The 26,705-nt window shown below is 39.5% G+C and overlaps 1 protein-coding gene across 1 annotated transcript in view; it reads right to left on the bottom strand.

Annotated features, from left to right (window-relative positions):
• LOC143499011 (uncharacterized) overlaps positions 1-26,705 on the bottom strand; it is a 40,714-nt gene that overhangs the window by 7,423 nt on the left and 6,586 nt on the right. Inside the window, exons 2-6 of the mRNA XM_076993948.1 lie at positions 17,320-17,435; positions 8,679-8,849; positions 8,315-8,514; positions 8,053-8,162; positions 69-7,906 (exon numbers count right to left, since the gene is read on the bottom strand). Coding sequence (XP_076850063.1) covers positions 69-7,906; positions 8,053-8,162; positions 8,315-8,514; positions 8,679-8,849; positions 17,320-17,435 — 8,435 coding nt within the window. The remainder of the gene's footprint in view (positions 1-68; positions 7,907-8,052; positions 8,163-8,314; positions 8,515-8,678; positions 8,850-17,319; positions 17,436-26,705) is intronic.

Below are 26,705 nucleotides of genomic sequence, written 5' to 3'. Positions count from 1 at the left end.
AATAAATTAAGCTCAATTTTTTTGAATAACCATTAAAATAAAAATGAATTGTGTCATTGTTTCATTACCTGCGTGGTGATATTGAGGGCAAGATTCTTGTATTGAGCTGAAGACGGATCATTATAAGCAGGAATGAAAACTCGCTGGATGCGGAACTCTAAAATAAGAACTCCTTCTTGTGGCTTAGCTGGCACAGGAGTGGTTGTGGTGGCCTGGGTGGATAATTGAGCAGATAAACCAACAGGCTGTATTGTGGTGGTATTTTGTCTGGTCGGTACGACAGTTGTGGTAACAGCAGTAGACTCTGTAGTTAAAGTGGTTATAGCAGCTGATGAAGCTTTAGTTGTATTGTTGTTTGACGCTAGTAGTATGGTTGTCTTTGGAGATGCAGGTGGTTTCATATTGACAGAAGCCTTTACAGATTCAGTAGAAGACAAAGGAAGATGACTTCTGGTAACTCTTACATCTTCTGTTGTTGTAGAAGCTGAACTTGTTATTTCTGTGATATTTGGTGCTGTAGAATGTACAGTCTTCACAACTGCTTCTGCTGTACTACTTTCAAAGCCTTTATATGCTGTAGGTTGACCTGTCCCTAATGTTTGACCTTGTCCTGCTTGTACGGTAGCAACTTGATTTGTGAAATTTGAAATCCTAACTCTTGACACATTAGTTGGTATGTTTGGTGAAGTATTTGAGAGGTGGCTGTCAGCATGCTTTGTGATCGAAGAGGCAGACCGTTCTGTTGCAGCAGTAGTGGAGGCCTTTATATGTGTGGGGGTCAGTGCTGACATTACTGTTGTAGAAACTTTTCCAACAAATGCAGGCTTTTCTGTAGAAACTTGCTTGTCTGGATTTTGTGGAAGTGGTGTTGATGTGGTTACTGTCAGTTTTTCGACTGTAGGAATTGAATGTTTATCTGTAGGAGTTTGACTACTGGTGTATGATGCTGTTGTAGAAATTGCATGTGTGTCCTCTTTAGTTGTACTATGGGATATGGGGGCAACATATCCTGTGCCTTGGTATGTAGTGGACTGCACTGACGGTGAAGATACAATATTCACAGCTGATTCTGTGCGGTGAGTTTGATTTGAAGACACTGCAGAAATTTCAGTTGCATGCACTACGTTAGAAGTAAAGTTTGTGAGAAAATTATGATTGGGACCTGCGGTTGTTAGAGCTTCAGTTAGTTTCAAAGAGCCAGAACCCTTTGAGTTTTGTCTGGTAGGTACGACAGTTGTGGTAACAGCAGTAGACTCTGTAGTTAAAGTGGTTATAGCAGCTGATGAAGCTTTAGTTGTATTGTTGATTGACGCTAGTAGTATGGTTGTCTTTGGAGATGCAGGTGGTTTCATATTGACAGAAACCTTTACAGGTTCAGTAGAAGACAAAGGAAGATGACTTCTGGTAACTCTTACATCTTCTGTTGTTGTAGAAGCTGAACTTGTCATTTCTGTGATATTTGGTGCTGTAGAATGTACAGTCTTCACAACTGCTTCTGCTGTACTACTTTCAAAGACTTTATATGCTGTAGGTTGACCTGTCCCTAATGTTTGACCTTGTCCTGCTTGTACGGTAGCAACTTGATTTGTGAAATTTGAAATTCTAACTCTTGACACATTAGTTGGTATGTTTGGTGAAGTATTTGAGAGGTGGCTGTCAGCATGCTTTGTGATCGAAGAGGCAGACCGTTCTGTTGCAGCAGTAGTGGAGGCCTTTATATGTGTGGGGGTCAGTGCTGACATTACTGTTGTAGAAACTTTTCCAACAAATGCAGGCTTTTCTGTAGAAACTTGCTTGTCTGGATTTTGTGGAAGTGGTGTTGATGTGGTTACTGTCAGTTTTTCTACTGTAGGAATTGAATGTTTATCTGTAGGAGTTTGACTACTGGTGTATGATGCTGTTGTAGAAATTGCATGTGTGTCCTCTTTAGTTGTACTATGGGATATGGGGGCAACATATCCTGTGCCTTGGTATGTAGTGGACTGCACTGACGGTGAAGATTCAATATTCACAGCTGATGCTGTGCGGAGAGTTTGATTTGAAGAAACTGCAGAAATTTCAGTTGCATGCACTACGTTAGAAGTAAAGTTTGTGGGAAAATTATGATTGGGACCTACGGTTGTGAGAGCTTCAGTTGGTTTCAAAGAGACAGAACCCTTTGAGTTTTGTCTGGTAGGTACGACAGTTGTGGTAACAGCAGTAGACTCTGTAGTTAAAGTGGTTATAGCAGCTGATGAAGCTTTAGTTGTATTGTTGATTGACGCTAGTAGTATGGTTGTCTTTGGAGATGCAGGTGGTTTCATAGTGACAGAAACCTTTACAGGTTCAGTAGAAGACAAAGGAAGATGACTTCTGGTAACTCTTACATCTTCTGTTGTTGTAGAAGCTGAACTTGTCATTTCTGTGATATTTGGTGCTGTAGAATGTACAGTCTTCACAACTGCTTCTGCTGTACTACTTTCAAAGCCTTTATATGCTGTAGGTTGACCTGTCCCTAATGTTTGACCTTGTCCTGCTTGTACGGTAGCAACTTGATTTGTGAAATTTGAAATTCTAACTCTTGACACATTAGTTGGTATGTTTGGTGAAGTATTTGAGATGTGGCTGTCAGCATGCTTTGTGATCGAAGAGGCAGACCGTTCTGTTGCAGCAGTAGTGGAGGCCTTTATATGTGTGGGGGTCAGTGCTGACATTACTGTTGTAGAAACTTTTCCAACAAATGCAGGCTTTTCTGTAGAAACTTGCTTGTCTGGATTTTGTGGAAGTGGTGTTGATGTGGTTACTGTCAGTTTTTCTACTGTAGGAATTGAATGTTTATCTGTAGGAGTTTGACTACTGGTGTATGATGCTGTTGTAGAAATTGCATGTGTGTCCTCTTTAGTTGTACTATGGGATATGGGGGCAACATATCCTGTGCCTTGGTATGTAGTGGACTGCACTGACGGTGAAGATTCAATATTCACAGCTGATGCTGTGCGGAGAGTTTGATTTGAAGAAACTGCAGAAATTTCAGTTGCATGCACTACGTTAGAAGTAAAGTTTGTGGGAAAATTATGATTGGGACCTACGGTTGTGAGAGCTTCAGTTGGTTTCAAAGAGACAGAACCCTTTGAGTTTTGTCTGGTAGGTACGACAGTTGTGGTAACAGCAGTAGACTCTGTAGTTAAAGTGGTTATAGCAGCTGATGAAGCTTTAGTTGTATTGTTGATTGACGCTAGTAGTATGGTTGTCTTTGGAGATGCAGGTGGTTTCATATTGACAGAAACCTTTACAGGTTCAGTAGAAGACAAAGGAAGATGACTTCTGGTAACTCTTACATCTTCTGTTGTTGTAGAAGCTGAACTTGTCATTTCTGTGATATTTGGTGCTGTAGAATGTACAGTCTTCACAACTGCTTCTGCTGTACTACTTTCAAAGACTTTATATGCTGTAGGTTGACCTGTCCCTAATGTTTGACCTTGTCCTGCTTGTACGGTAGCAACTTGATTTGTGAAATTTGAAATTCTAACTCTTGACACATTAGTTGGTATGTTTGGTGAAGTATTTGAGAGGTGGCTGTCAGCATGCTTTGTGATCGAAGAGGCAGACCGTTCTGTTGCAGCAGTAGTGGAGGCCTTTATATGTGTGGGGGTCAGTGCTGACATTACTGTTGTAGAAACTTTTCCAACAAATGCAGGCTTTTCTGTAGAAACTTGCTTGTCTGGATTTTGTGGAAGTGGTGTTGATGTGGTTACTGTCAGTTTTTCTACTGTAGGAATTGAATGTTTATCTGTAGGAGTTTGACTACTGGTGTATGATGCTGTTGTAGAAATTGCATGTGTGTCCTCTTTAGTTGTACTATGGGATATGGGGGCAACATATCCTGTGCCTTGGTATGTAGTGGACTGCACTGACGGTGAAGATTCAATATTCACAGCTGATGCTGTGCGGAGAGTTTGATTTGAAGAAACTGCAGAAATTTCAGTTGCATGCACTACGTTAGAAGTAAAGTTTGTGGGAAAATTATGATTGGGACCTACGGTTGTGAGAGCTTCAGTTGGTTTCAAAGAGACAGAACCCTTTGAGTTTTGTCTGGTAGGTACGACAGTTGTGGTAACAGCAGTAGACTCTGTAGTTAAAGTGGTTATAGCAGCTGATGAAGCTTTAGTTGTATTGTTGATTGACGCTAGTAGTATGGTTGTCTTTGGAGATGCAGGTGGTTTCATAGTGACAGAAACCTTTACAGGTTCAGTAGAAGACAAAGGAAGATGACTTCTGGTAACTCTTACATCTTCTGTTGTTGTAGAAGCTGAACTTGTCATTTCTGTGATATTTGGTGCTGTAGAATGTACAGTCTTCACAACTGCTTCTGCTGTACTACTTTCAAAGCCTTTATATGCTGTAGGTTGACCTGTCCCTAATGTTTGACCTTGTCCTGCTTGTACGGTAGCAACTTGATTTGTGAAATTTGAAATTCTAACTCTTGACACATTAGTTGGTATGTTTGGTGAAGTATTTGAGAGGTGGCTGTCAGCATGCTTTGTGATCGAAGAGGCAGACCGTTCTGTTGCAGCAGTAGTGGAGGCCTTTATATGTGTGGGGGTCAGTGCTGACATTACTGTTGTAGAAACTTTTCCAACAAATGCAGGCTTTTCTGTAGAAACTTGCTTGTCTGGATTTTGTGGAAGTGGTGTTGATGTGGTTACTGTCAGTTTTTCTACTGTAGGAATTGAATGTTTATCTGTAGGAGTTTGACTACTGGTGTATGATGCTGTTGTAGAAATTGCATGTGTGTCCTCTTTAGTTGTACTATGGGATATGGGGGCAACATATCCTGTGCCTTGGTATGTAGTGGACTGCACTGACGGTGAAGATTCAATATTCACAGCTGATGCTGTGCGGAGAGTTTGATTTGAAGAAACTGCAGAAATTTCAGTTGCATGCACTACGTTAGAAGTAAAGTTTGTGGGAAAATTATGATTGGGACCTACGGTTGTGAGAGCTTCAGTTGGTTTCAAAGAGACAGAACCCTTTGAGTTTTGTCTGGTAGGTACGACAGTTGTGGTAACAGCAGTAGACTCTGTAGTTAAAGTGGTTATAGCAGCTGATGAAGCTTTAGTTGTATTGTTGATTGACGCTAGTAGTATGGTTGTCTTTGGAGATGCAGGTGGTTTCATATTGACAGAAACCTTTACAGGTTCAGTAGAAGACAAAGGAAGATGACTTCTGGTAACTCTTACATCTTCTGTTGTTGTAGAAGCTGAACTTGTTATTTCTGTGATATTTGGTGCTGTAGAATGTACAGTCTTCACAACTGCTTCTGCTGTACTACTTTCAAAGACTTTATATGCTGTAGGTTGACCTGTCCCTAATGTTTGACCTTGTCCTGCTTGTACGGTAGCAACTTGATTTGTGAAATTTGAAATTCTAACTCTTGACACATTAGTTGGTATGTTTGGTGAAGTATTTGAGAGGTGGCTGTCAGCATGCTTTGTGATCGAAGAGGCAGACCGTTCTGTTGCAGCAGTAGTGGAGGCCTTTATATGTGTGGGGGTCAGTGCTGACATTACTGTTGTAGAAACTTTTCCAACAAATGCAGGCTTTTCTGTAGAAACTTGCTTGTCTGGATTTTGTGGAAGTGGTGTTGATGTGGTTACTGTCAGTTTTTCTACTGTAGGAATTGAATGTTTATCTGTAGGAGTTTGACTACTGGTGTATGATGCTGTTGTAGAAATTGCATGTGTGTCCTCTTTAGTTGTACTATGGGATATGGGGGCAACATATCCTGTGCCTTGGTATGTAGTGGACTGCACTGACGGTGAAGATTCAATATTCACAGCTGATGCTGTGCGGAGAGTTTGATTTGAAGAAACTGCAGAAATTTCAGTTGCATGCACTACGTTAGAAGTAAAGTTTGTGGGAAAATTATGATTGGGACCTACGGTTGTGAGAGCTTCAGTTGGTTTCAAAGAGACAGAACCCTTTGAGTTTTGTCTGGTAGGTACGACAGTTGTGGTAACAGCAGTAGACTCTGTAGTTAAAGTGGTTATAGCAGCTGATGAAGCTTTAGTTGTAATGTTGATTGACGCTAGTAGTATGGTTGTCTTTGGAGATGCAGGTGGTTTCATAGTGACAGAAACCTTTACAGGTTCAGTAGAAGACAAAGGAAGATGACTTCTGGTAACTCTTACATCTTCTGTTGTTGTAGAAGCTGAACTTGTCATTTCTGTGATATTTGGTGCTGTAGAATGTACAGTCTTCACAACTGCTTCTGCTGTACTACTTTCAAAGCCTTTATATGCTGTAGGTTGACCTGTCCCTAATGTTTGACCTTGTCCTGCTTGTACGGTAGCAACTTGATTTGTGAAATTTGAAATCCTAACTCTTGACACATTAGTTGGTATGTTTGGTGAAGTATTTGAGAGGTGGCTGTCAGCATGCTTTGTGATCGAAGAGGCAGACCGTTCTGTTGCAGCAGTAGTGGAGGCCTTTATATGTGTGGGGGTCAGTGCTGACATTACTGTTGTAGAAACTTTTCCAACAAATGCAGGCTTTTCTGTAGAAACTTGCTTGTCTGGATTTTGTGGAAGTGGTGTTGATGTGGTTACTGTCAGTTTTTCTACTGTAGGAATTGAATGTTTATCTGTAGGAGTTTGACTACTGGTGTATGATGCTGTTGTAGAAATTGCATGTGTGTCCTCTTTAGTTGTACTATGGGATATGGGGGCAACATATCCTGTGCCTTGGTATGTAGTGGACTGCACTGACGGTGAAGATTCAATATTCACAGCTGATGCTGTGCGGAGAGTTTGATTTGAAGAAACTGCAGAAATTTCAGTTGCATGCACTACGTTAGAAGTAAAGTTTGTGGGAAAATTATGATTGGGACCTACGGTTGTGAGAGCTTCAGTTGGTTTCAAAGAGACAGAACCCTTTGAGTTTTGTCTGGTAGGTACGACAGTTGTGGTAACAGCAGTAGACTCTGTAGTTAAAGTGGTTATAGCAGCTGATGAAGCTTTAGTTGTAATGTTGATTGACGCTAGTAGTATGGTTGTCTTTGGAGATGCAGGTGGTTTCATAGTGACAGAAACCTTTACAGGTTCAGTAGAAGACAAAGGAAGATGACTTCTGGTAACTCTTACATCTTCTGTTGTTGTAGAAGCTGAACTTGTCATTTCTGTGATATTTGGTGCTGTAGAATGTACAGTCTTCACAACTGCTTCTGCTGTACTACTTTCAAAGCCTTTATATGCTGTAGGTTGACCTGTCCCTAATGTTTGACCTTGTCCTGCTTGTACGGTAGCAACTTGATTTGTGAAATTTGAAATCCTAACTCTTGACACATTAGTTGGTATGTTTGGTGAAGTATTTGAGAGGTGGCTGTCAGCATGCTTTGTGATCGAAGAGGCAGACCGTTCTGTTGCAGCAGTAGTGGAGGCCTTTATATGTGTGGGGGTCAGTGCTGACATTACTGTTGTAGAAACTTTTCCAACAAATGCAGGTTTATCTGTAGAAACTTGGTTGTCTGGCTTTTGTGGAAGTGGTGTTGATGTGGTTACTGTCAGTTTTTCTACTGTAGGAATTGAATGTTTATCTGTAGGAGTTTGACTACTGGTGTATGATGCTGTTGTAGAAATTGCATGTGTGTCCTCTTTAGTTGTACTATGGGATATGGGGGCAACATATCCTGTGCCTTGGTATGTAGTGGACTGCACTGACGGTGAAGATACAATATTCACAGCTGTGAATGTGCGGTGCGTTTGATTTGAAGAAACTGCAGAAATTTCAGTTGAATGCACTGCCTTAGTTGTAAAGTTAGTAGAGAAATAATTGAGTGACTGCAGATCTTCCAGAGTTATGTAGGTAGAGAATTTTCCAAAGTTTTCTACAAGCCAGGTACTGGTGTCATTGGTTCCACATGACATGCCTGAGAAATCAAGGAATTCATGACAAAGACACAATTTAGTGAGCAATAGTAATACAATGAGTTATAGTTACGGTTATAGTTATGGTTAGGTTTTCCTAACCATAACCAAATTAAGGGGACCAAACCCTGGGTACTTCCAGAATCACCTAAACTGTTGAGTATCTCGGCCTTCTTCAGGTACATGACCAAAACATGCACAATTTCTTGCTGTCTGGTTAGAGACATTTGCTCAAAGACCAGGCTCATACCTTCCACACTATTGGAGAAAGGTGAAATATATGTTAGTGCAGGGTTTTTCAAAGCTTGACATGTTTACAATTCCACAAAATACAACAAAAACAATGTAAGTTCTTTCCTCACAAAGCCTGGCAAACTTTGACTGCAGCAACAATAACAACAGAAACTCACATCACATGATAGACAGCACAGTCGGCATATGATGTTGTTGTTATAAGCATCTCTGAGGTCAGACTTGGGAGGACTGGGAGAAGCAACCTCTCAAACCAATCAATCCATTCAGACATGGAGAAGTCTTGGAAATGAACAACGATTATTTCAAATGTCCGATTCATCATGATGTCCCTGACCATGGGATTGATCTGTAGATTCTTTGCAAGAGAAGGAATGAAAATCACTGTAAGTCACTCCTGATCATTGCATCATTCCTCCTAAAGTGTTGCAAAGGAAAATCTCTCAAATTATCCTACAAAAATTCACTTAATTTTTAAAAAACCATAGTTGACTATGCTGGATCATCAAATGAAACCCATACCCCAGGATTCTGAATCAGATGAGTCAAGAATTCCTCGATGTTCTGGAAAGCATCACCTTCATCCAGACAGTTGAACAGCTTATTGATCATCTCGGAGTTGTTCAGGACTCTGGAACTCTGGGGGTCCAAAGTTGCTACTTGGGATGCAGTCAAGAGATCCAGAGATTCAAACTGCAGAAGAATATTAATAAAGTTTAACAAAACATGTCTCCTTAATGATTAATGCACCATCCATGCATATATTTATTTTTCTAGGTTTTTATGCTCCAGTTAGTTCAAAGAAAGGAATTGATGTAAGACTTTATAACTTAATCATTTATAATTTTACTGAAAACAATTTGACCAAAATATAAAGTGTGTTGGAGCTTTGGTGTGCAGTGGCAAATAAAAGACAGGATGCTGTCTAGATTTGAAGGAAACAAAAGGTATTTAATAAAACCAAAAGTAGATATAAACATACAAATGCTAATGTCCAAACACCTAAGAATTCAATTGCCACTCATAGTCAAAGTTGAATATTAAGTCTGTCATTCCTACCAGCCTGCTCAAGCTCATTGATCTAGGATTCGACACCTAGATGAAGAACAGAGTTGGACTTCCTTCCTAGTCCTCAGTCTATGAGGGTGGAGTCACCTCCTCCAGCATCAACATAACATAACATCATCAAGGACCTTTCACACCCAACCACACACTGTATAATGTCCTACCATCAGAACAGAACATTCTTTTAGAAAACAGATTTGAAGCTCTCAACTTGAATAGCAGAAATCAAGCAGTCTCACCACAACATACTGCCTCCCTCTCCAGAACAACAAGGACATCAAACACACCCCAATCAGCATCACAGAAACAACTCCAATCTCGCTGCTAAACATCAGCATGCAAATAACTCTGGCCACACGTGGATCAACCACCAGGCTTCCAGCCATGCTAGGCAGCATGTTAACGGTATTAGCCATCAGAATGGCAACACATGCCAACCATCAGACTTCCAGCCATGTTAGACAGCATGCTAATAAGCATGTTCAGAGTGTTAGCCATCAGTGCAGTGACACGCGTCCCAACCACCAGCTTGCAAATCATGCTAGTAAACAGCTAACTAAAAAACATGCTAATAGGGTTATCCATCGGGATGCTAACCATGTTAGCCATCAGCATGTGGCTTGTGTTAGCCGCCGAGGCAATAATGTTGAAAGGAGACGAGGAATACCTCCACAGCCCAAAACTCTGCTGACTGGGGACTGAGTTGACAGAGATGTATGGAGCAACAATATTAAGGTCTTTTGCTTTCCTCGTGTTACTGTCTGTGAAGTGATACCCATGATTCCACACATACTGCATGATCATCCAGTAAATATATCACTTGTTTTGGATCTTTGTTGCTTGCACCTTTTTTTGGTGTGACCTTAAAGGAATATATTACATTGTACTGATTTACATACATAAGTAATAGGAACTGAAGTGTTTCCAACAGAGGTGTCAATTCCAGGTTCAGAAAGTAAAAGTCCTCACCAAGATTTTGCTCAAGCTTGCTAGATTTTCTAAATAGTGCAATCAATTAGTGGAATCAACACAATCCAGGAAGCCTGAGCAAAATTCTTGTGAGGACTTTGACTTTCTGAACCTGGAATTGATACCTCTGGTTTCCATACTGTTTTTAGCTCTTTAGTCCCTTTTGCTCCAAACTAAACCACTAAAGCTCTAAAAAGGTGCGAGCAACAAAGAGCCAAAACAGTAAACTGTTACATGTTTACTTACTTTACTTAGTTAATTATTGTTAATGTGTTACTTCATGTGTTGTTCATGTTAACTAATGCATTACTTAACATTAGTTAATTATTGTTAATGTGCTATTTTATGTGTTGTTCATATTAACTAATACTTCATGTTATTTACTCAACACAATGTAAATAGATCATTATTAGAACAAAAATGTGATGAGTTTGCAACATTTTTTAGGGACAAAAATTACTAGTATAAGGCAGAACAACAAGCACTAATATACTACAAGCTCTTAAAGGGTTAGTGTTGGTGTCTACTGCAGTTACTTCACAAGCTCTTAAAGGGTTAGTGCTGGTGTCTACAGGAGTAACTTCACACGCTCTTAAAGGGTTAGTGTTAGTGTCTACTGCAGTTACTTCACAAGCTCTTATAGGGTTAGTGTTAGTGTCTACTGCAGTTACTTCACAAGCTCTTAAAGGGTTAGTGTTAGTGTCTACTGCAGTTACTTCACAAGCTCTTAAAGGGTTAGTGTTAGTGGTTACTGCTCTTCCTGTACTTTAGCAGCAGATGGATGATTTGCAGCACATATGACCAATGAGTGGTGAACATTTCCTCCAAATTCCAGAAGAATTAAGCAAGAATGATAAACATGGATAACTTAAATAACACATGAGACTTTCTAAACATATAAGCATACTTTAGTAGAAATGTTAGTACATTAGTAGTACATTAGAAACATTAATACTTTAGTTACACAGCATTAGTTCAAAAACATAGGGAATGTAGTGACTAAACTTTAATGCATTTTAGTGTATTTGTGTTCTTGGTTTTAACAAGATTATCCAAACTCAGATTTATTTAGGCAAAATTTAGATCCTCTTTGAATCTGATATCTTATTTGACTAACAATCTTACATGACCTCTCAGTATTATTTTACCTTTAGGCTGAAACACAGAACTAAGTGTGTTGGGCATCCTGCCTCTCACTGGACCCACTGTGCTCACTCTCAATTTGGCATGTATCACACTCAGTGCCATCACACAGCAGTGTCTTGTGTTGCCAGAAAATCAGCTGTTATTGTTAAAATTAAATAAAGTAGTATAAACATAGATTTTATACATAGAAATGTATAAAAAAGATCCATAAAATTTTTGAAAAAAAAACCTTAATTTAGTCATTGATCTTTTATGCTTCTTCATCAAACCCCTCAAGATTTCAAACTATCTTCATCACTGCTATGTATATCACTTCACGCTAGCTAGCTAGCAAGAAGTAGGTGTCACTTTAGCAACTGTTTGCAAAATATGATCTGCAAAAAATTTCAGCTCGCCAGCCAGCCAGATGTCGAATGAGCACAGAAGGTTCTGCCTTCTTCTGTGAAAGGAGATTCTTTGTCATGATGATGTATTGGTCATGTAATAAATGACACTGAAATCGTTGGGCTCCTTTTATCCATTATTCCATTATCAGATATGAACAGTTGATCCCCAGGTGGCCCTGCCTTCTGCTGATAAAATGGCCGCCAAGATTCGATTGTCAATAAATATTTCGTATGAATAAAGAGCAATAATCGTATAGACAAAATGAATCACAAAGTTCAACTTGAGAGTATATAAAGAAAATAAAACACAATTCCTATCCAATGTGTTTCACTTTCCATGGTCTTATACATATATTAAATATTTAAATTTAGAATCAAAATTCATCAAAAGTTCCAACTGAGTGTGAGACTCATACTTTCCCTAAAATGCTCAGCAGTTTGCAGGTATTTTGCAAATTGTCACGGTGAGGGGGCCGGGTCGCCACCAGAGGGCGCGCATCCCGGCCAGCAGCCGATCCCAGCACACACCCCCGAGCACGCAACCACTCCTACCATCGCAATCACCAGAATGCTGATGCACCTGTTTCTTGTTACGTTGCTCTTTTTAAGCCCGCAGGTCGTCCGGTCCAGTGCTGCACATTGCCACTACGAGCGTCACTGATCCTAGGAGATCCTATACACATTGTGTGTGCTAAGAGCATTACTTGGGCATCACTGTGTTGTGTTTGCGCTACGAGCATTACTTCTGCATCCCTGTATGTGCTACGAGCTTTACTTGAGCTGCCGTTTAGAGCCATGGAGAATAAACGTCCCTCTGTCTCAACCACGCCTCCGGCTGCCTCTGTTCCGACGCCTTCGGCGTCACACAAATGGTAATTTAAATGATATTTATCAAGTCAAAATCAATGTCAGGAAATATCTAGAGGATATCATCCCTCCTTGCCAACCAGGACTACTATTTATTTTATTTATTTATTTAGCTGACGCTTTTATCCAAAGCTAGGGTTAGTACAAAATACAAAAAGAATATACAAATAGTTACAATAGTTAAAATTCAGACTTGGCATTAAATGGATGACAGTGCAGTGGAGTATTTAGGGTCACTAGAACAGGTGCTCTTTGAAGAGCTCAGTTTTTAAGAGTTTCTTAAAGCCAGTGAGAGACTGCCCTGCTCTGATGGTCGAAGGCAGCTTATTTCACCATCTGGGAACTACAGAGGAGAACAGTCTGGATTGCTTCCCGTGAATGTTAAGTAAAGCAAAGTGACGTTCAGTGGAGGAGCGCAACGGTCGGGCCGGAACATAAGGCTTTAAAAGCAAGTGCAGATATGAGGGAACCTGCTCTGTCATCACCTTAAAGGCGATCGTGCAGGCTTTGTGTTTGATACGAGCAATAACCGGTAGCCAGTGGAGCTCAACGAGCAGTGGTGTGACTTGTGCCCGTTTTGGATAGTTAAAAACCAGACGAGCTGCTGCATTCTGGACCATCTGTAGTGGTTTTATGGTGCAAGCTGGCAGGCCTGTTAGTACAGCATTGCAATAGTCAAGGCGTGAGATTACCACAGCTTGTACCAGAAGTTGAGTGGCATGTTGCGTTAAAAATGGTCTGATCTGTCTGATATTATAGAGCGCATAGCGGCAAGACCGTACAACATTAGCCACATGATGAGTGAATGAAAGCTGGTCATCAAGCATAACCCCAAGGTTCCTCCCAGCTTCCATGTCATTAAAGTGAAATTAGCAGTTTGTGATTGGTTATAATTGTAAGTCATCTACCATGGGGTAACCGAACATTTCACCACTATAAAAATGACTGTCAGGTCTGGCCCCTCCCCATCTGTCTATCACATCTTTGTTTTCATTTCCCATGTGCTTCCTTGTTCTGGTTTATGACCTTTGCTAATAGTTTCACATATTTCGAATTTAGTTCCTTGTTACTTCTTGCTATCCTGTGTATATCATCCTTATGTTTGCCCTGTAACATTGCTGGTCTTTGTATGCCTCATTATTGTCAGCTTTAGCATTGTCTCTGCAGTCGTTATTGTTATTTCAGTCATTATTTTTTTTGTAGCTTGTGATTTTGTTTTTAATTTGTGTCTTGAGGTATCAAGAATCGGTTAACTGACCTTGGACCATTGTAATGACTTAAATCTCACTCTTCTCAGCAAATGTGTTCACCTACTGATTGCCACACTTTACAGACTGCTAAACTGTCCTTGCCTAATTGAGAATAGTTATTCTCAGCAGCAGTACTCAAGGAGTAACGCACAAACCCGACAGATCACTCCAACCTATCAGGCATCATGTTTGACAAGACATTCTGAATCATTTGAACTGTTTTGAGCCAGACTGCATTAGTACTTTGTATACTTCCTCAGTAGCAGATTAAGGTTTGGGTAACAGTTTATTAGTCATTTAACTCTCCAGTGCTTTCAGTTTGATCACAAGTGCTTCTTTTGTGCAGTTCCACCTCAAAAAGGACAGAGGCCGCAAATCAAATGTACCACAAAAATCAAATGTACCACTTTGAATTATTTAGCATTAGCTGATATGTTCCCAATATTTAATTAAATCTCTCCGCTCATCATTGTGCAGTTAATAGCGTTTCAGACTTTCACAATTAATTTACTCTTTGCAAAGAAATGGCTACACGTTGGCCTATTAAGCTTGTTTTAAATTAACCAATAAAATTGATTGATTAATCTGTACATATAAGTAACTTGGATTAAGGCTAGCAATTGTGATTGTGTGATGGCACCTCTTCAAAGAGTACTGGCTTTGAATAAAATACATAATTTAAGAAGACAACGTAATCCACAAAGCCATGTAGTTCACCTGAATGCAGAATTATATATTGTAAACATGTAGATGTTGGTGCATTGGATGGCACTCTGATCCCCATACACACTCCCAGCCTCTTGAGCCCAATCTACATCTGCCGTAAAGGCTTCTCTGCTTTGCAAATACAAGTAATATGCAACCACTAAGACTTCATTATGGACATTGTGGCCAAGTGTCCTGGGAGTACTCATGACTCCTTCATCTGGGCCAATTCTGGAGTGTGTCAGATGGCTAGGGACAGTGCATTTGATGCTGGACATGTACTAGCTGACAGTGGGTATCCACTCTGAAGCTATATAATCTTGTATCAAATCCCCTAGTACCCCTTAGCTGTGGGGCCCAGTATCCCCAGTGCCTTCTCCTCCTCAACGGTAAGGGCACTTGTGGACATTTGACCTCCACCAGTCTTAACCCTCTCCTTTCTGAGTTCTGTCCCCTTATTTTTACTTGACTACAGAAGTCATGCCACATGCCATGTCTGATCTCTTAATTCCACTACATGCACTGATATTCTCAGAAATATTGTCCTAGTTGTGTTTTTTTCTGTATTTAAGGAACATCCTCACGCTTTTGAATGGAGTCTGAGGCGGAGTCACCAAAGAACTACTCAGAACTCATTCGTAAACTGGGAGACTAAGAATGTTTTTGGGAAACACTTGTAAATTTGGTGTTCTTAAAATTACATCATTCTTGTTCGTTATTGGGAAACGCACCCCTGATCTATTTCCTCAACTCTGCTACATAGTTTGCCAGTTTGAAATTTAACTTATATCCTTGCATGGCCTCACTATGCTTAGAGTTAACATTTGAGCAGTTATTGACCTCACTATGGTTAACATGAGCTTTGAGCAGTTAATGATGTCACTAAGGTTAACATGACCTTTGAGCACTCACTAGCTCTAATTAAATACTTGTCTGTGGATATTGAGTGGACCAAAGGGTGAAAACCCTCTATGTGTTTCTTGGAGTATCTTAGTTTTGTTTCTGTTTAATTACATTGATGTTAATATGCTGTGTTCTGGTTTTTCAGGTAAATCGACTTTGGAACATTGTATAGTTAACCTGTTTCAGATTTGCTTAAAATAAATATCACTCAATTCAGTGTATGTGTTCTGCCTCAGCTTACTCAATGTTGCAGTAGTACATCTCGAGCCACAGAGAGTGCCATCAGTGTTACAGTGATATATCATTCCCTACAGTGTGTACAATCACTAACTATAGTGTGTACGATCAGTGTTACAGTGATATATCATTCACTACAGTGTGTACGATCACTAACTATAGTGTGTACGATCAGTGTTACAGTGATATATCATTCCCTACAGTGTGTACAATCACTAACTATAGTGTGTACGATCAGTGTTACAGTGATATATCATTCACTACAGTGTGTACGATCACTAACTATAGTGTGTACGATCAGTGTTACAGTGATATATCATTCCCTACAGTGTGTACAATCACTAACTATAGTGTGTACGATCAGTGTTACAGTGATATATCATTCCCTACAGTGTGTACAATCACTAACTATAGTGTGTACGATCAGTGTTACAGTGATATATCGTTCACTACAGTGTGTACAATCACTAACTATAGTGTGTACGATCAGTGTCACAGTGATATATCGTTCACTACAGTGTGTACAATCACTAACTATAGTGTGTACGATCAGTGTTACAGTGATATATCATTCACTACAGTGTGTACGATCACTAACTATAGTGTGTACGATCAGTGTTACAGTGATATATCATTCACTACAGTGTGTACGATCACTAACTATAGTGTGTACGATCAGTGTTACAGTGATATATCGTTCACTACAGTGTGTACAATCACTAACTATAGTGTGTACGATCAGTGTCACAGTGATATATCGTTCACTACAGTGTGTACAATCACTAACTATAGTGTGTACGATCAGTGTTACAGTGATATATCATTCACTACAGTGTGTACGATCACTAACTATAGTGTGTACGATCAGTGTTACAGTGATATATCATTCACTACAGTGTGTACGATCACTAACTATAGTGTGTACGATCAGTGTTACAGTGATATATCGTTCACTACAGTGTGTACAATCACTAACTATAGTGTGTACGATCAGTGTTACAGTGATATATTGTTCACTACAGTGTGTACAGTCAGTCTTGCAGTGGTACTAGAGTACCAGAAGTCTCAGAAACAAATTATCAGCTCTGAAGGCTTTACTATCTATTTCCTTGATCTGTGGCCATTTATGTGTCTTCTACAGATAAAGTCTAGCTATCTTCTATCTAACCCTAACATATTTAACCCTAATCCTATAATCACTACTACTGTAATCACGTTGACTAGTAGTGGTGTTGTTTCTTGGTTTCAACAATCCAATTAGATTAGTGAAATTAACTGACGCAAGACGTCATAAACGTTTGACTTTTTACTGCACTTTCAGATAAAACACAAAAATTTTTTAAAGATTATTTTCATCCTTAGATAGACAGTCTCAAAAACTGTGATGTGCAGATCTTTTAACAAAAAATATAAAATGTTCTTACAACCTCTTGTTATTGCAAAAATATTAGCATTAAAGTGTAATACAAAAATAACTTCAAGTGCAGTATAATTACAGCAAAAAGGATAAATGCATTAAATGTATTATAATGTCATAGTGAATGATACATAACCAGGATAACATAATTGGACTAGTTCCTTGATTAAAATGTTTGATTATGACCTTAAAACTGTGTAAAGTTTTCAGGGTCTTACGCAAGACAAATGAGGAATGAGTGACTGCAGATCATCCAGAGTCAAAAAGACAGAGAACTTTCCAAAGCTGAAGCCCAGCCAGGCACTGGTGTGATCATCAGTTCCACAAGGAACACCTAAAACAAAGTGGATGAAAAGGAAATATTGTTAGAAAAAGTAACTGCATTAATACAAGGTACGTTTATTTATGTTGCAATTATTATGTAGCAATTCAAAATGATTCACTATAAGAGTTGCAACACAATAAATAAAATAAGGGATTTTAAAGAAATGTTCTAATTAAAATTATAAGAGTAAATGTATTAATCATGTAAAGTGTTTAGCTAAAAGGTTGAATGAAGAATAAAAAATAAATAAAAGTGGAGAAAATTAATAGGTAAGTGTGTAATTCTAAATGAGGTTACAATACTACCACAATAATAATAATAAAGTGTCAAAGTAAAGGAGTTAAGATATTATTAGATCACATTAATAATAAAATTATGTTATAAATATAACTATATGATATAATAAAATAATACATTAATAAATGTATGATAAAACTGAGCTGAAACCAAGTCAAAAAAGGATGTTTTAGTGTAACGCAGCTCGCGCTGCGGAGCGAAGAGGCGGACACAAACGCTGAGGAGAGCGAGATTTAATAAAGGGAATACCAAAAGCAGAGTAGGTAGGGGTCATAACGTTAAGGCAGTCTGAACAGGAACGAGAAACAGGCATGATGAAACGAGAACAGGGAAGACTCACGGACCGGGCAGGAACAAACAGATGACGGGAAACACAGAGCTAGAAAACAACGAACGTGAAAGGCACAGATCCACTGATGACACAAAGCACAAAACCACCGATAACCAGGCTGGGGGGAATACAGGGATTATAAGGACATCGAACTAACAAGACACAGGTGAGGGCGATAAGAACGAGGCGTGGCAGAGAGACAGAAACTGGGGCGACAGACAAGCAGGGCGGGGCTAACATGCACAGAACAACAGAACCACGAGGAACAGAGACGTTGGAGTGACAGCGGGGAGAGGGGGGTGTAACCATATGCGACATTTAGTATAGATGTAAAAGCATTTTTGGCCACTGGCGAGAGTTCCTGCGGCGAGAAGGCTGTATAGATGCAAGAGAAAACGCGGCAAAAGAGCCGATGTTTTGGAGCCTCTAAAAAAAATCTGAGATAGCAGACTCGCGTTGCATTCCCAGGAGGGGCACTGTGTGGCTTTGTGTCGTGGATCTGTCTGGCAAGGAATCACGCTGCTCTGCAGGCTGGACTTGTGGAATAACATGTTGCCGCATGAGTTCAGCCAGAAGTATAGCATGCTGTTGCTCGGGCTGGACCGGTGAGGTACCATGCTGCCGAATGAGTTTGGCTGGACAGAAAGTATGCTTTAAACCAGTCACTGGTCAGTGTTCATCCACACCGTCCCCTCAAAAGCCCTCAATGTCCAAAATACAGTTAAAACTGAGGGACAGACAGTGGTGAGGAGACGGGTAAGGCCATGACAGCAATAACCTCTGGGTAACATGCCTGCCCACCAGGATCCTGGGAATACGCAGGTCCAAAAGAATTGGTCCTCTGGAAGAGGTGCCTTACACAATCACCGACTACAACAGCCTAAATTGTGGTGTCCACCCACACACACGTATACACCCTCACACACATATACACCCACACACATTCCTCCCATATATTCACCCTCACACACATACAGTCATGGCCAAAAGTTTTGAGAACGACACAAATATTATATTTTCACATGATCTGCTGCCCTCTGGTTTTATGTGTGTTTGTCAGATGTTTTTATCACATACAGAAATATAATTGCAATCATATTATGAATAACAAAAGCTTTTATTGACAGTTAGAATGAGTTAATGAGGTAAGTCAATATTTGTAGTGTTGACCCTTCTTCTTCAGGACCTCTGCAATTCTCCTTGGCATGCTCTCAATCAACTTCTGGACCAAATCCTGACTGATAGGAGTCCATTCTTGCACAATCAATGCTTGCATTTTGTCAGTGTCATGGTACAGCCCCTGACCCCTCCCTCTGGGCATGTGTTTATGTCGTCTACGTCCAGTTGTCTGCGTCTGTGTATCATCGTGGTTGTGTCAGAGTGTGATTATCAGTTTCACCTGTGGCTCATCTCGTCATCACTCGGGGATTATGTGGTTTGTCTATTTAGTGTGCGTTCGCGCAGTGTCCCGTGCTCGTCTTTGTTAGAGTCATACACGTTCTGTTTTATGTGTCCCTTCTACGTGCGCTTACTTGTATAATTAAACAAATCGTTTGTGTTTGAGAACTGGACTCGTGTCTCGTCCTTCATCCAGCTCCACAGCGTCACAGTCAGAATGTGTAGGTTTTTTTGTCCACCCATCTCTTGATGATTGACCACAAGTTCTCAATGGGATTAAGATCTGGGGAGTTTCCAGGCCATGGACCCAAAATCTCTATGTTTTGTTCCCTGAGCCATTTAGTTATCACCTTTGCTTTATGGCAAGGTGCTCCATCATGCTGGAAAAGGCATTGTTGATCACCAAACTGCTCTTGGATGGTTGGGAGAAGTTGCTCTCAGAGGACATTCTGGTACCATTCTTTATTCATGGCTGTGTTTTTAGGCAAGACTGTGAGAGAGTCGATTCCCTTGGCTGAGAAGCAACCCCACACATGAATGGTTTCAGGATGCTTTACAGTTGGCATGAGACAAGACTGGTGGTAGTGCTCACCCCGTCTTCTCCGAACAAGCTGTTTTCCAGATGTCCCAATCGGAAAGGTGATTCATCAGAGAAAATTACTTTACCCCAGTCCCCAGCAGTCCACTCCCTGTAACTTTTGCAGAATATCAGTCTGTCACTGATGTTTTTTTCTGGTAAGAAGTGGCTTCTTTGCTGCCCTCCTTGAGACCAGGCCTTGCTCCAAGAGTCTCCACCTCACAGTGCGTGCAGATGCACTCACACCTACCTGCTGCCATTCCTGAGTAAGCTCTGCACTACTGGTAGCCTGATCCCGCAGCTGAAACACTTTTAGGAGATGGTCCTGGGGCTTGCTGGTCTTTCTTGGGCGCCTTGGAGCTTTTTTGGCAACAATGGAACCTCTCTCCTTGAAGTTCTTGATGATGCGATAGATTGTTGACTGAGGTGCAATCTTTCTAGCTGCGATACTCTTCCCTGTTAGGCCATTTTTGTGCAGTGCAATGATGACTACACATGTTTCTTTAGAGATAACCATGGTTAAAAGAAGAGAAACAATGATGCCAAGCACCAGCCTCCTTTTAAAGTTCCAGTGGTGTCATTCTTAGTTAATCATGACAGATTGATCTCCAGCCCTGTCCTCATCAACACCCACACCTGTGTTAATGGAGCAATCACTGAAACGATGTTAGCTGGTCCTTTTAAGGCAGGGCTGCAATGAAGTTGAAATGTGTTTTGGGGGATAAAGTTCATTTTCTAGGCAAATATTGACTTTGCAATTAATTGCTGTTAAGCTGATCACTCTTGATAACATTCTGGAGTATAGGCAAATTACCATTATAAAAACTGAAGCAGTAGACTTTGTAAAATTTTATATTTGTATCATTATCAAAACTTTTGGCCATGACTGTACATTCCACCTCCAAGGTTTTCATCACCGAGCTTTCTCTTGATTGGCACCTCGACTCTGGAACTCCCTCCCTTCTCCAGTTAAACATTCTGCTTCTCTTTCCACTTTCAAAACAAACTTAAAAACATATCTCTTTGCACTGGCCTATAACTCTCCCCTTACCTTCTATACCTGACTCCAAAACCCTTACACCACTGTCAACTCCATGTATACTAGTCTAATTTATTTTACTCCATCATCAGCTCCCAATATGTTACCATCCTTCATGACCTCTTCCCATTTACAGCTTTATTCTTATTGTCTGTTGCCTGTATTTTTCCATCGGTCTGTTCTGTTACTCTTAAATGTAAGCGTCTTTGGGTTCCTGAAAAGTTCTATATAAAAATAAAGAATTATTATTATTATTATTATTCTTCTTGAAGTGGTTTTGCTCCTATTTTGTAGTGTCTGCTGGGGGTAGGATGTGTGCATCAGCCTCTCTTACTAATGGGGTGCCACAGGACTCTATTTTGGGTCCTTTATTATTTTCACTGTATATGCTGACCCTGGGTAACCTCATTCATAGTTTTAATGTCTCTTTTCATTTTTATGCTGATGATACTCAGATCTACTTAGATAGAAACCGAAATGACACTGGGAGGCAAGTTAATCTCACCAACTGTCTCACATCTATTAAACAACGAAGTGAATATAAGGAAGCAAAAGAAAATATTGAAAGAAAAGAAAATCATATTCCAGACACCATACCCAGCGAGACTTCGCGTGTTTTACAAGGATGGTACCAGGCTGTATCAGAACGTGGCCGACGCAACGAAGCACATGGCCGCGCAGGGTTTCCCGGTGCGAGTGCTCGAACCACAGACCGATTTGGCCCTCAAAGAGATGCAACTTTTATTGGAATGGCAGGTGGTTACTTGTCGCCCATATCACCGGGCTCAGGCTCCGGCTACAGGATCTACACAGCCAGGGAAAACGAATTCGGTTCCATGTTATAGGGAAAAGTTGCAGGAGTTCAGGCAGAAACCTACTGTGGAGGACTGAAATATGATCAGACGTTTTGAACTAAACTACAGGAATAGATGTTATCCATACATTCTCAGTTAATTTGTTTAATTAATATTGGTCATACATGACTATTTATTTCACATGAGGTATTATTCCTATGCCATCTGAATTTCAAGTTTTTGAACTATGTAAGCAAGTCAGGATCTAAAAAGAAAAAGGAATAACAACATTACCACAGACATTTGTTTAAGGGCCCTACTCTGCCTAAAGTGTGGGATATTCCCTTATGGGTGTATTGACTACCTAAGCACCCAAAGGGCTCTTCTGAAACAAGCCCCAGGATTGGAATCTACTGTTCTGTTTGAATGTACCATAGTTACTTTTATTACACTGTTTTTGTGTGAATTTTTGAAGTTTATGTGTCACATGATGTTTATAGCAGGCCGGGAGAAATGTAATAATTTAATTCAGCTCAGAGAGGTGGGGAAATTATGACAAAGAACTGGATATACTTCATAAACTATGAACAACCAAAGTAATCTTAAAGTAATTTCTTTTAATGTAAACGGGCTGCTAAACCCAGTGAAGAGAAGTAAGATTTTAACAAAAATGAAAAAAGAAAAAGCACGCATTGTAGTTCTGCAGGAAACACACTTAAAAGGATAGGTTTCTCAAAAATGCATTATTCATCTTACAAATCAGGCCATAGGAGAGGGGTTGCAATTTTATTTTCTAATAAAATACCATTTGAACAAATATCTAAAATAATAGATAAAGAGGGAAGGTATGTCATGGTTTCAGGAAACGTAGAGGGCATTCTAATAACTATATTGAATGTTTATGCACCACCTGGTAGTGATTTTACATTTTATAGGAAAATGTTTGACCTTATGGCAAAAGCGGAAGGTATTGTAATTTGTGGGGGAGATTGGAATATACATTGGAATCCAAGATTGGACTCGACGAAAGATAACTCAAGGAATGCATTACATTAAAAAGTGTCTATACTTATGACAGAATTGGGTATAATAAATACCTGGAGGGACCTGAACCCAACAGGACGTGACTACACATATTACTCCCCGCCCCACAATGTTTACTCAAGGATTGATTACTTCTTTTTATTTAAAAGAGACCAACACAGAATACATCATAATGATATAGGTATAATTGATTTGTCAGATCATGCACCAATTTCATTGAAAATCCAAATTAATAGAACTATGGGAAATACATTGTGGAGGCTTAATTCAAGCATTCTAAATAACCAGCATTTCAAAACACAAATGGCTGAAGAAATAAAAATGACACAGAATGACAATGGGGAAGTGGGTTCAGAGATAGTGTGGGACACTTTAAAAGCAGTCATGAGAGGCAAAATAATAGCTCACTGTGCTTATCAAAAGAAAATAAGACAATCCAGACTGTTGGACTTAAAGAATTAAAAGAGCTTGAAATAAAATACAAAACAAAACCCGAATCTAATTTCAAAAATAAAGATTATTAGAAATAAAATAAACGTAATATATACACAAGAAATAGAAAAAAATATGTTATTTTCAAAACAAAAATATGAGTCAGGGTCAAAGGCTACCAAATTATTGGCAAGACTGAAGACTACAAAAACAGGAATCAGAAAATATGATCTATAAAATTAGGGATGCAGATTCCCTAAAATATTAATATATGACAGGGATGGAATACAAAAAGCCTTTATAAATTACTATGGAGAACTGTATTCTCAACCACACACACAGAATGACCCACAAATAGATAGTTTCCTAGGATCTCTCCAGTTACCTATCCTGTCGGAAGAAGAAAAATTGGAATTGACAGCAGAGATAACGGAAGATGAACTGCAGAAGGCCATTTCAAGGTTGAAGGCCAATAACTCTCCGGACCCGGACGGTTTTCCGTACAAATGGTATAGGATTTTTAGATCTGAACTAATACTGAATCTCCTTCAAACTTGTAATACAGCACTGTTGGTGGGTAGAATACCACCTTCATGGAGGGAGGCTATAATTTCAGTCATTCCCAAGGAAGGAAAGGATAAAACAGATTGTGCATCATATAGACCTATTTCAGTTCTCAACGTGGACTATAAGCTATATACAGCAATCTTGCCCAGAAGAGTAGAAAAGATGCTGCCCAAACTCATACACAACGATCAAACAGGGTTTGTCCCACAAAGACAAATCCATGATAACATTAGACATACATTGCACATAGTGAACCATATTCAGCAATGTAAAATAGAAGCCTGTCTAGTGAGTCTGAATGCTGAAAAGGCTTTTAACTCTGTAAATGGGTCCTTTTTATATAGCGTTCTCAAAAGATTTGGGAATTCAGACTTTATATGATAAACCAAAAGCACAAATTAAAATAAATGGTCTCTATGACACTATTACATTACAAAGGGGAACAAGACAGGGATGCCCAATCTCGCCTCTACTCTTTGCCCTATACAGAGAACCACTCACTCAATGGATACATCAAACAGAAAAATTAAAGGTGTGTCTATACCTGGGGAGCAACACGAGATTGCACTTTATGCAGATGATGATTTGATGTACATGGAGGAACCATCAAACTCATTTCTTGAATTGATGGACCTACTGGAACGTTTTGGGAAATATGCTGGATACAATCTAAATGTACAAAAGACTCAAATATTGGTTTTTAACTATACACTCTCCAAGAATATTTTAGATCAATTTAGCCTAAAATGGAACCAGACCACAATAAAATATCTCGGCATAAATATACCAAAAAACATTCTCACCTTAACAGAGACAAATTATGACCCCCTTTTAACAAAAATTAAAGCCAACATACAGAGATGGAACTCCATATCCTTCCTAAATCTTAGTCACAGAATAGACACAGTAAAAATGAATATCCTCCCAATATTTCTCTTCCTATTTCAGGCTCTTCCATTAGAAAAAATGGAAAAAAAGGATTATATTCAAAACATTACAACTTTTGAAGGAGAAAGGTGGAATGGCTCTCCCAAATCTTACAGATTATTTTTACACAGCCCAAATCAAATACTTGATCTGCTTATGTAATCAAGATTATCAAGCTAGATGGAAAGATATTGTCAGGAACAGCACGATTGCCGTGTGATGCGGTTCACCTGCCGCTCATAGCCCCTCCCCTTTCGCAACTATTTAAGCTTCCTTCTCTCTCCTCCGGGTTGCGAAGTATTGTTGACATGCCACGTACCAAGCGTTCTCTCTGTGTTTATGCCTTCCAGTGTACCAACCTATGATCTCCTCCTAGACCTTGTCCCCCGCCTAGTCCCTCTGTACCTCCTGGCTTCTGTCTCACTGGCGTGACCCTGGACTGTCCTGACTATGATTACAGCACTCCTGCACAACACACCCTGAATGGAGTATCTCGCCTGTTCAAGTGCTTTGTGATTGCTGTTTCAATAAAAGCGGTTGTTATCCGCACTTGGATCCTTGTCTGTCTGATCAATACGTTACAGATATTGAATTGTCAATAATTAAAGATCTACCAATGCACGCAATATTCGGAGAAAATGATTGGAAAATATATGAGGATAAAATCCAAAATCCCTGGATGAAATCTGAATAAAAAATTTGGAGTACAGTTAAAGAGGAATACAAATTATGTGGAAAAACTCAGAATATTTAGATGGTGCGCCTATGACAAGGATTTTAAGCCTAATAAAATAGATAATAGATTTAAATATTGGTTAACTAAAGGGATAACGACATACTATCCATTAACAGAAAAGGGCCAGTTGCACGATTTCCAGACATTGACAGAAAAATGCGGATTAGAAAAACAAGATTTTTTCAGATATCTCCAGATACACCATTATTTTGATCATAAAATAAAACAGAAAACTCCAGACATGAATGAACCTATGATACAAACAATGGTTGAAGCATATTAATCTAGACTGTGTAAAGGCATAATTTCTAGATTGTGCAAGGGCTTTACACAATACATTAAAAATAAATGGGAGAAAGAAGGTAACTTTGTTTTAAAAAGTTTGTGAATCTCAATGGAAACATACCAACTCATATATATGGCGTGAATTTGGATGGAAATGTCTAGTACGTTTCTTTATTACTCCACAACAAAAGGCACATTTTACTGGGAATGTAACATGCTGGAGATGTGGGGATCAGATGGCTAATCATTGGCATATATTCTGGGTCTGCACGGTGATACAGGACTATTGGCTAGCAGTTCATAAAGCATTGATGGAAATATTTAATATGGAAATACCATTTCAATTTGAGATTCTACACCTGGGAAATTGGATGTGGGAAAGGCCTGAAAATCATTTGTTTGGGGTTCTGATCTCTGCTGGTAAAAAAATATATAACAAGGTCTTGGTATACACCTGATCCCCCTTTAATAGATAACTGGATTGACCTAGTGAACGAAATTTATATCTTAGAAAAAATTGCCTCTTCACTCCATTTACAAATGAAAAGATTCTGTAAGTTATGGCTAAATGGGTAACTTATGTAAAGCCCATACAAATTATTAGCTGTTAATTTGCTGAGGTAATCTGGAGAAATTTCACCCCATGCTTCCAGAAGCCGCTCTCACAAGTTTGATTGGGTTAATGGGCACTTTTTTCGTACCATACGGTCAACCTGCTCCCACAACAGCTCAATGGGGTTGAGATCTGGTGACTGCGCTGGCCACTCCATTACCGATAAAACACCAGCTGCCTGCTTCTTCTCTAAATAGTTTGTGCATTTGGAGGTAATTTGGAGGTGTGCTTTGGGTCAT

The sequence above is a fragment of the Brachyhypopomus gauderio genome, unplaced genomic scaffold (genome assembly GCF_052324685.1).
Source record: "Brachyhypopomus gauderio isolate BG-103 unplaced genomic scaffold, BGAUD_0.2 sc129, whole genome shotgun sequence".
In the NCBI taxonomy this organism is placed as follows: domain Eukaryota; kingdom Metazoa; phylum Chordata; class Actinopteri; order Gymnotiformes; family Hypopomidae; genus Brachyhypopomus; species Brachyhypopomus gauderio.
Note: the sequence above shows the minus strand (reverse complement) of the source record. Positions and strands in the feature narration are given on the sequence as shown.